Raw genomic sequence first — 11,164 nt, forward strand, 5'->3', positions numbered from 1 at the left:
TAAAGCATAGATTTGGCATTTGACATCTCTTATTTTGCTTGTACTGTTGCAAAATAATAACAAACACAGTGCAGTTTATATTATTAGTTTTGAACTGGCTAAAATCGGTTCTTCCCACTGTATGGCCAAGCTAACTATATTAGGGCTTATATAAACCAGTCGATCATGCTACACGTGTTTTTTAGCCACTACATTGCTTGACGGGTCTCCATTTTCCTAATAGTTCCTAAAAAGATTTAGCTGAATGCATGCACAGCTTTTTAAAATAATTCATCAATGTTGAACCCTCAAGGCTGCAGCAGTGGATCTATGGTACTTCCTAATATTTAAGGACTTTAAAAACAACTGTAGAGCTGAACATAAAGAATGCACTAATAGCTACCACCACTCTGGTGCAGTAAAGAAACCCATTATAACTAACCAAGATGACTCAATGCTCCAAAAATTCAAGATAAATAGACTGAAAAGATAAATAGCTGGGCTGCTTCCCAATGGTGCCAAGTCAGCAGAGAGTTCAATTTCTCATTTCTCTGCCAAGGAAGCATCATAAAAAAGCGAGGAAGAAAATAGCATTAACCTTGGGATCTAAATCTGATCTAGCCCAGTGCAATCTATAGGCACACTGTGAACATTCACAATACACGTCTTGTACTGAACTGTTAAGACAATGAACAGAACATACAAGCCTCGTTGTTTTAAGTATGAACAACACTTTTATAAGTCATTTAGCATTTTATTTCTGGATTTAAACTGCTTCAGATACATTCCGGTGCCAGTGCCATTTTAAAGCAGTTTTGGCCACACTTTACACTATAGTCAGTCAGCAGGCACACAGACGGGATTGTCATGTGTGCAACTCAACAGAGAAAGGAAAAAAGAAATGCACAAACTTAATGATTTCTATTCTAGTTCATGTCACTGTACATTGGATAACACGTCAGTACTTTAAATGCAATTACTTGTGGTTTACAATGAATTTCATATCATATTACTATAAACAGCAAATAGAGACATTTTTATGAACATTAAAAATGAAATGCTTATGCATGATAAATGTTTAGGTTATTAAGTCATATGTATTTAAATTGAATAAGTAATGTCAGTATTTAATTACACTACTACAACTACTGTTTCTAGAAAGGGTTACCAGGAACCCCTTGGCAACAAACTTTTATATTAACTTTTATATTAAGTGTATGGTTCCAAGTATTAACATATGTCTTAATTTCATGAGTGTTTTTAATATAAAGCAGGAAAATAGCACCCACCTACCTGCTACAGCACTAGGGTGTTCTAATAGACAGCCAGTACCAGGAATCCCAGTAACACGGTACTGTTATATACTGTACTCTATGGTCTATTGTCTTTCATGTACTGAAGGCAAGCCAAGCTAGCCTAGACTAAGCTTGAAGGGGTGGAGGTAATCCTGTTGAGTTCCCATAAACCGATGCAAAGAAGCAGGAGTCTGATATGGAGGTGCTATCCGGAGAGACATGCATGCATAATGCATTCTGTGGTCTCTCTGGGATAAGTCTGGTCTCCCACACAACCCGATCCACACCCATTCACTCTTACTCATCGTAGCATCTCAGCCAGCCAGCAGAGGGAACACACACATATATAGGAGTCTAGACTTGCGAGACTTCTTTTTGTAGACCTAAGCATTATTACGTGACCCCTTTTCTGTGCAGTGACTCACAACTGTAACAGCGTAGCTGTTTTTCGAATGGTGAAAATAAGCTCCTCTACTTTTAATTGTAGTTTTCCTTAACATGAAAGTATGCTGTTGCATGCACCCTATAATAAAAAAAAAACAGAAGTGGTATCTGAAGACTACAGTACATGACCCTCACCCCATCCTTAACATTTAGATAAGCTGGACTCTCAAAGTGTGTTGCGTTTTCATGTATCCAAAGCTGTACCTATTGAAAGTTGTGATTTGAAACTCATTTACTACTGATTTAAATACATTTATTTTTAAATTAGGGATGCAACTCTTCCAGCTGTTTTAGACGCCCAATCGTATTTTGGTGATTTTAAGGCACAAGTGACTGACTACTTGATGGAGAGTTTAAGTTTCCACTGTTTATTTAACCCTTTCCTTTGGTTGATTTTTTTTTCTTTATGTAAAAAATAACCCTAGTTCACTGGAAAATATGCACACAAAACGCTTGTTACACCATTTCTCACCACCAGGTGGAGGTCAAGGCAATACTGCATTTCTACATATTACAATGTGCAATCAAAATACCTATTTCCTGTGCATTTAAAAAGGAGGATTACTAATACATCCATGACTATAAAATCATCTAGAACTATTTAAACACGCGATAGTTATGAATTTAAAAATACTAAAAGAAACCTAATAAATCCAATGACAAACATTTAGCCTAGACCAGTGGTTTTCAACCTGTGGTAAGCGTACTTTTACTGGTACGCGACAGGCTTGCCACTGGTACACGGCGACAGTTCTTTATGACAATATGATTCCTCAAAAAACAATGCTCCCTCAGTCACACCATCGTAATGTATCCATTTGTTTGTACCACTGAATCACAGAGAAATGAGAAATTATGATGTAGGGCTCCAGACTGCGACTAAAATGGTTACAAATACAAAAATAAAAAAACAGCTGTTTTTTCGGGGTTAGGCACAAAAATGCTGCATCTCCCTTTAAAAGCAAGTGCCAATATTTACGAATGCGACATGACGTCGGTCTGTATAAAAACAAGAACCGCATACCACATGTTTTAATAAACTGAAATGCGAGAAAGACGGTAACAATTTGATCAAATAAAAATGCTTGTAAGTGCAGAGAGGTGCTATATTAACACCAGCAGAATATGGTAACCCCAGTTTCTTGGAAAAAGTTGTGATGGTGACCAAACATATGAGTACTGTTGTGTAAAAAAGTAGCTTAAAATTAACAGTTGCATTTAAGAAACATGAACAGCAACAAATACACTTAAGTTTGTGTCTTGCACACGTGCCATTAACAAAATGCCCTGGAAACTTAAAATAAAGAAACAAATTAATGAAGGGCTGTAATGCAGCAAAAAAGCAAGAATTAAACAAACAAGGATGTGAAAAGGTTACCGTACCAAGCTGAAAAAAGTTATCTTTGTGAACTCCAAAAAATCAACGTTATCTTTCACCAGTTAAATCGTAGAATGCCTAAATAAAGTTTTGAGTCAATACGAATGAATTTTTTTCGTCTGGCGTCTTGCATCCCAGATATAATAGATTTAGTTACATTGTTTACCGTCATTAGTTTAAGTGATTTAATTGCACAAGATTCCATAGTTAGATCATGAGCTGATAATATCTCTTTAGCCAAAGAAGCGGGCACAGTAATGACGACGATACCCAACCTACTTTAGTTGGTCATGAAATGTTTAAGGGTGTGCTAAACAGTGAAATTGCCACTGGACAAATGGTTTCTTCAATAATTGAAACTATTATCTTTCTTCAAGTATATTAACTCTTAGCTCTGAAGTTCAGTAGCTTACAATCCCCCCTCCGGGTTTATTTTTTTTACTCCCATTATCAACTTTCTCCTTCATTAGAAGTTTAGCAGCCAAAGTATTTTTTTTTCTCTCCACTATCCAATATCCCCCCTAAACCCAATCCTGTCTAGTTTTTCCATGCTGTCTTTTTAAAATAATGTCTTAGTACCGCTTTCACCCACAAAATAAAGTATTTTTCACTTGCCCAATAAGGTTACTTGGATAGTATTTAACAGAATATCTACCCAGAATATCTCTGTTGACAAGGAGGTTGTATTGAGGAAGAGAGGAACAAAACTAAAGTTAAAACCACATGCACAACAAATGATTCTGAAGTTGTGCTTAGGCTTGGTTCCCCCTCCCAGCAATGCTGTCCAATCAAGAAATCCCTTGACTGTTCAATATTCCACAGACTAGAACGATTTTAACAAGGTTTACTGTGATTTAAAAAAAAACAAACCCAAAAACGCATTTAAGTTGGATGTCAGTTTAAAAGAATGAAACCAAAACCACTTCCATGAAGCTGTGAAGATACTGTATGGTCTGTTGCTCAGCCAAACAAATTGAACTGGTACTTTTAGTACCATTAGTGTATAAATCAATTTTAATCTAACGCTCATGTATACTACAGTTAATAGTGTTATACTAGTGGGGTCTAGTGTATGTAAATATTCTCCTGTGTTTGTATTGTCGATTTATGTATTGGTTGTGTGTCGAGAACTCCAAGCACGCCCTCCTCCTCAGAGTTTCTGAAATTGTTACATTCTTTTGGTGGGAAGGAGCCCTGCTATAAAAACCCGAAGCGGGAGTGTTTGCACACTCTGATTCCCCAGTTGCGGTAAGGAGAGGTACTGCTGGACTGTGCTACCGTTTGAGTGTACTACACAGAGAGCCCGAGTCACAGGGACAGGCACTGCAGTGCTGACTACAACCTCTGTATTATTTATGTTTCATTCTGATAATAAACCACAATACTCATTTCATTTAAACTGGCTGAGAGTGCATTATTTCCCGCCACTGAATAAAGCCATCCTTTGGTCTCCAGCCACCCTCCGACAATCTGCGAGACTCGGGCAGCGACGTGCCCAGGGTAAGCCAGGGAGTAAGCCCACCAAGATGGACGGGCAGGAGGTAACAATATGTTGTTACTTTTTACTTGGTTACATCTTATCAAAGTATGAGTCATGCCACTTCAGCAGGTGTGTAAACTGCTGAAGATCAATGACCATGGCCGCCTACAATTGTTTCATAGCAGCAAAAAAGTGCACTACAATTGTACAGCATACATTTTCCTAATCAAAGAAATAAACAGTTGACTAGTTTTAGCCATGTTGGATTCAACTGTATTTTGTGTTTGTTTTTTAAGGTGTGGTAACTTGAGAATTACTTTAATGAGATGTGAATTGTATCTTAATCTTTATATTTGGCATGTTACAACTTCCAAAGATTGCAGTTATTGCTAATTTGTTATCAGATTTTCTTCAGATCTAGAGTGACTACACAATCCCAGGGTCAGCCACCACACCTTTGCAGAGTCATGAACAGATCTCTAGCTGCTAGCCAATGTTAGTTTTTGGCGACACATAAGACTGGCAAAATCTTGCAATCGGTTGATGCACATCCACACACAGCTTGTTTTGTTTAACGCAGAATTTCCCCACAGCAAAGGAACTTCAGAGTACTCAAACAATGTGTTCCGCCTGCAGTTTGACCTACTTCATGCCCCCTTTAACATGCTTGCGATGAGTGGAGATGGATATCACTTATCCTTACTTTGTACAGATTGCACTTTACAGGACCAATGAAAGAAGAAATATCACTAATAACATTTAGGCCTAGCATCAGCAACAATACATGTACCTTACAATCTACAAGCATTATTTAATTACTTGAATTATAACCAATAATATTAAATTGGGACTTACAGCACAAATAGAAGGAGCTACAGTAATTCTAATAAAAAGATCCCTACGATATTTACAAACAACTTCAATGAGTGCAAAATCTAAACTCGGCTGCAGCTTTGACATTAATTATTTACTATTTACACTGGTAGACACAGAACATGCTTCCTCTGCAGCTGTCATTTGTTTCTTCACAGTGCTACTTGTAAACAGAGTGAGTGTTTAAGCATCTATGTGTGAAAAACCTGAATGGCAGCCCTGGAATTTAAGCTTCTCCAGATGTAGGCCTAGTACTGCACTGATTGGCAGGGTTCAGCCCAGCACAGGATGCTGAACTACACGCTTTAAAGTGTATCTGGCATTTCCTCTTTGGCAACATGCACTACTCCATAACTTCCTTGTAGTATTTCTTGGAATGAGAAAAACAAGTTAAAAGCATTTAACCAATATGTAAATATGGTTGTATAACTCAAGCCCCTTTCACACTTGCATGCTCCACCCGGGTCGGAACCTACCCGGGTCAGGACCCGGTGTCATGCGGGTCAGCACGCGATTTCACACTGCTTTTCATAAAGCAGGGTTGACCTGGCTGACGGACGCAAGTAAACAATGCGTGTATCAATGCCCTGGAAGCAGCTTGTTACAGACGCTTCCATCCAAGCTTCTCTGGATTGAACCGTCATCCCTGCTGCAATCTGGCTCATGGTGTGTCTCAAGCAACAAAAATATGGCTAAACGGAATAAACAAAAAGCGTGTCAAACTGCATCCTCGGGTGGGTCGTTGGGTACGACCCAGGTACATGGTTTCACACTACACGGGATTGTGACCCAGGTAGCCAGAACCCGGGTAGAAGTGCCAGTGTGAACGGGGCTTTAGTGATCCTACAACCCATATGTGGTTGGCAAGTCTAGTTCATGCATGATTCCATTTACATAATCGGGTGTTTATTTTAGAGTAGCATGTATATTAATGCACTTAAGGACGAAGCCTTGATGTGGGTTTTTATTTAAAAGAGAATTGTTTGTTCATAGATTTATGGAACTTCTTACTCATTCAGTATTCTACTAAGGTAACATCGATTAAATTTGCCACCTTCATGAAATTAAAAGGCAAAGAAATCAAAAGGCAAATAAGTCCCTAAACAGCTGCTTTTTGTGTGTCCCTGTCGACTACATATCAAGGACAGCAACAAAGACTACATAAATTGTAAATGAGCTTCTGCAAGTTATTAAATATAATTAAGAATATAAAAATGGCATTTCATCAGGGATTTTTTTTTGGCCACACCATCCTTTATTATGTCATGACTCACAAGCTGCTTTCTCGGACCTTATTTAGAAGCTTTCCAGGACCAGTACTTGGTCTTTTAAAAGTGACACAATATAAAGCGTCTGTAATACTCTTGCATTTAATGTTTCAGTGACATCCATTGCTTCTCATTCTGGTCTCCTATGTTATTGTTATTTCCTTTATTTCAGTCTCATACATTTACAGACTATGTTTTATGGTGAAGCTAACTTTATTCATTTGATTAACTACACCTATTCTCCTGATAAAAAAATAAAAAAAAACAACAACATATTTCCAAACGTTAAAACAAAGTTTACAGAATACGTATTTTATTAAGGGGTGCGGTGGCCAATGTTTACTGCAACTGCGGGCATAATCTTAACCTCAGGCTAAGGAAATCGTATAATTAAAAAAAATAGATATACAAAAAATAAAAATATTACGTTTAAAGTGTTGCTATTTATTTAACTACCAGTATGAATTACATTCTAAACAGCCAGTATACATTTTTCATTGTTTCATTGAAGTGGCGCCCTGAATGAAGCATTTGTATTTATTTATTTTTTTTTTCATTTGGAAATGCTTTTGAATGACGAAACTACACAGCGAAAGTTAAGGTTTATTTTTTTCTTACCTGCCGGTCATTCCTGCAACCCCCATCATCACCTTTTAGACTCAGTTTTGTGGATCTGCTGCGTGCTCCAGGTGTTTTCGGGAAGAGTATAAACTCAGTAAATCCCCGTAATGGCGAAGCTTGCTGCTGAACTAAAATCTCTTCTGTAGCACTCTCAGCCTCTGTCAGGCCGGGAGCCTCCCTATCCACACAAGCACACGTAAGGGGTCGTTAACAAACTTCCACCAACTTAGAGAAAACACAAGCAATACAGTTACGTCTACTCAACCACTGGAAACCATATTCGCAGGTATTGGTAAGTTTAAAAGAATGTTTGAAAACATGACCTCAGAGCCCACACAGTTACATGTTTAATATTCTTTTCGAGTGCAACTCATACACTATAAAGGCAAGGGCCATCTGTAAATTTTCACGAAAGCTTTAATGATCCCTTAGGCAATATTCTACAATGTTGTGTATCTGAGTAAACTAATTACAAACGGTTAATACATTTTTAAATGTATAAAGAAGCATATAGAATCACATTTATTTAAACTCCTATGCCTACACTTTGTAACTACTCATATTTGCTTCCACACATTACCAGTGTCACACTACCACTTGCTAAACCTCCAATTTTTAAATCACCCTGGTTTGTTTTAATGATCGAAACAGTAGCATATTAACCCTAAAATTTATAAACTTGATTTTTCTCATTTCACTATATTGTTTTTTTTATGTAGTTATGTTTATAAATGGATATAATATCATCCTGGGGGAAACTCGGAATGATATTAAGCAGCAGCTGAATTTAGATCTGCAACTGTTTAGATCATTAAAATACACCCCCTCTAATATAATAGAAAGGGGGTTTTGTCCATAATACTGTTCGGAGGTAGGACTTTTGTTGGCTCAATGTTGACAGGTACAGTATTTGAAGTCAGCACTGTGATACCATCAGTTGTGTGTTCTCATAATAAAGGTCCTCCCACTGGGTAAAATCAAACTACTGGTATTACAAAGCAGAAAATTGAATAATATTGCTTTTTTACATTTGGCTTACTAAATTGAGGTGCAATGCAGTTATTATAATTTTTCTCTAAATCCGCTGTACCTGGCTTTGAACTTGTCTGGAGAATCCTAAATGCTCTGAATGAACCACCTTCCGCATGCCATTCAGATCATGTGACAATGTGACCTTTCAACTCTGCCAGCCCCACCTACTCTCTTTCTATATAAATGTAGAGTGCGTGGGATTGGCAGAGTTGAAAGGTCGCATTGTCACTTGAATTTAATGAGGAAGGCTGTTCTGTCCCCGCACTTAAGTGTCTCCAGACAAGCTCACAGCAAGTCCAGCGCCACGTAAAGACTGATATAGCGTAGATACAACATGATAACTCAATACTGGCGCACCAGAACCAGTAAGAATGATTGCAAACACAATTAAATAGCAAGGGGAATGTGAAAAAAGAAAATCAAATGACATTTTAATCTAAGCAAGTTTAGTACAGAGAAGTAAAATCCAGGGGAAACTTACTGCATATGGGCTATACAATATCTAAGGTATTTAAATGACTTCATTTAAATACCTTAGGCTGGGCAGCAGTGTGGAGTAGTGGTTAGGGCTCTGGACTCTTGACTGGAGGGTCATGGGTTCAATCCCAGGCAGGGGACACTGCTACTGTATGCTTGAGCAAGGTACTTTACCTAGATTGCTCCAGTAAAAACCCAACTGTATGAATGGGTAATTGTATGTAAAAAAATAATGTGATATCTTGTAACAATTGTAAGTTGCCCTGGATAAGGGTGTCTGCTAAGAAATAAATAATAATAAGAGAACAAAATGTTTCTATTCGCTAAACACCAAATGGAAAAGTTGAAATCTGCTGTTATTTTAAATGGAATACAAATTGCATATTTTATTTTTATTATGAGTCACTGAGGGGCCAATTCATATTTTACAACATGATAACATAATATATAAACAACAGATCATAGTATGCTAAAGTATTTATATAAACTTAAAATGTAACCAAAGCATTAGTTCAGGCTGGACTGCTTAGTCATTATTTAGTTGACTGTACATCTAGCTTTGTACGGTGAAAGGAATTGTTTTCCTTGTATGGAAATCTATGTGATTCCTAGGCATGTATATCTAATTACAGTATTTACTCTGTTCACACAGTATATTATCTAATGCAACTAGGAGACCGCCAATCCAGGCAGGACTGATTGTCCATACCTTTCCTGCAGAGCTGTTAATTGCATTAATGACTAAGTGTCCACACATTTAAATTTCCAGAGAATTAACCATTATAGATCGCCCACCCACACTGACTAATTCACCTTTCTGTGAACTCATTATAGCAGATTTGCAGGTTGCAATACACTGGTTCCGACATTCCCACAGTGCAGGGTCAAATAGAAAGCCACTGGTTGGTTTGTTTTTTGCTTTTCAATAGACTTTTTAAGTGTAGTATTAGTAGGAATTCTTGATGACACTTGTCTTTAAGCCTATAAAGCTTATTGTAACAAGTTAAAGGGAGGTTGTATTTCCAGTATTTGATAAATGGAATATCTGTGCATTCACTGTCACTCGGGTTTCAAATACCATTATCCAATAATACCAGGACATGGTAATGTTTCAATAAACAAATGCCACAAATGCTTCCATGTACAATAGAATGACTGATTAAGTCAAAATACACCGAGGGTACTTAAAGACAACTGTCTCCTTAGTTTGTGTAACAACCTTATCTCACACCTATCCATGTACTTGTCTAATCTGTGACCTGAAGTTTTCTTACAGAGTAAAAGTTTCACATTTCAGGAACTGCTCTTCTCTTCTAGTTCTCTGCCATAGATCTAAGTAACAGTCAATGCCATACAGTGATCTGCTGCCACTTTGGATCACTTTTGATTTTGTTTTGTTGGCAATACACTGCTGTGGTGGTGCTGGCACTTACTAATATAAAGACACTTTGGCTGATCCAGCCTACATTACAGATGTCTAAGGAAGGCAACTACAATTAAGAGTAGCTCCTGAACTAATCAAAGCAACGTAACACAGTAATTCAAAACGACTTACTCTTTAAATAACGTGTTGTAATTGTGGAATCAGTCTGGGGACTGAACTGGTCAAGTGCCCACTTTTTATACTATAACTAAATGCCATCCACCACATAGTTGAGTACTGCTCAAGTTGACAGCATTCTGTACAGGTGTTTCTTCCATTCGTATTTGACAATATATAAGCCAGTGATGAAGAAAAGGTGTTGTGTGCATTCAAAAGAAGAGCTGTGCAACTCATGCCCCATTATTATGGCTTCTAGTAGACTTTTGTGATATAATTTTGCAGTTTCTTTGATTACACAATGTTAAATAAATGATCTAAATTATGTTGTGTTTTTTTTTTTTTTTAAATGATGTCTCAATCCCCAAAAAAACTTTTGGCCACAGTTGTATATAGTGAATGGATGTGCATGGCATGTAAAATGTTTGGAAATTATTTTGTTAGCTACAATCACTTTTAAAATCTCTCTAGTAAGCAAACGAAACAACTACTCCCAACAGGTGTTCACCTGTAACTCATGAGATTGGAATCTACCCAGGCCAGCCTAGACGAGTCATACCAAGATGCAGCATATGGCTTAAGAAGGCACATCTGCAGACACGTCGGGTTGCAAGTCACAGCTTAAAAATGGCAAATCAATCAGTCAACTTGTGATTATTTACAACACAGATAGATACAGTTGCATATTTATCTTGTTAGACCAACTGGTTTCTTTTTTTGCCTTTTACAACAGCAATATACTAAAAGGTAGATTCAGCTCTTGCTGCTTTCTAGGAT

The 11,164-nt window shown here is 37.4% G+C and overlaps 1 protein-coding gene across 1 annotated transcript in view; it reads right to left on the bottom strand.

The window, feature by feature from the left end:
- The window catches only part of LOC117407299 (LIM and senescent cell antigen-like-containing domain protein 1), a 38,744-nt gene extending 31,125 nt beyond the window's left edge, over positions 1-7,619 (bottom strand). Inside the window, exon 1 of the mRNA XM_034012153.2 lies at positions 7,336-7,619. Coding sequence (XP_033868044.1) covers positions 7,336-7,364 — 29 coding nt within the window. The 5' untranslated portion in view covers positions 7,365-7,619. The remainder of the gene's footprint in view (positions 1-7,335) is intronic.
- Positions 7,620-11,164: the final 3,545 nt, after the last annotated feature.

This window comes from Acipenser ruthenus, chromosome 8 (assembly GCF_902713425.1).
Source record: "Acipenser ruthenus chromosome 8, fAciRut3.2 maternal haplotype, whole genome shotgun sequence".
Classification (NCBI taxonomy): Eukaryota; Metazoa; Chordata; class Actinopteri; order Acipenseriformes; family Acipenseridae; genus Acipenser; species Acipenser ruthenus.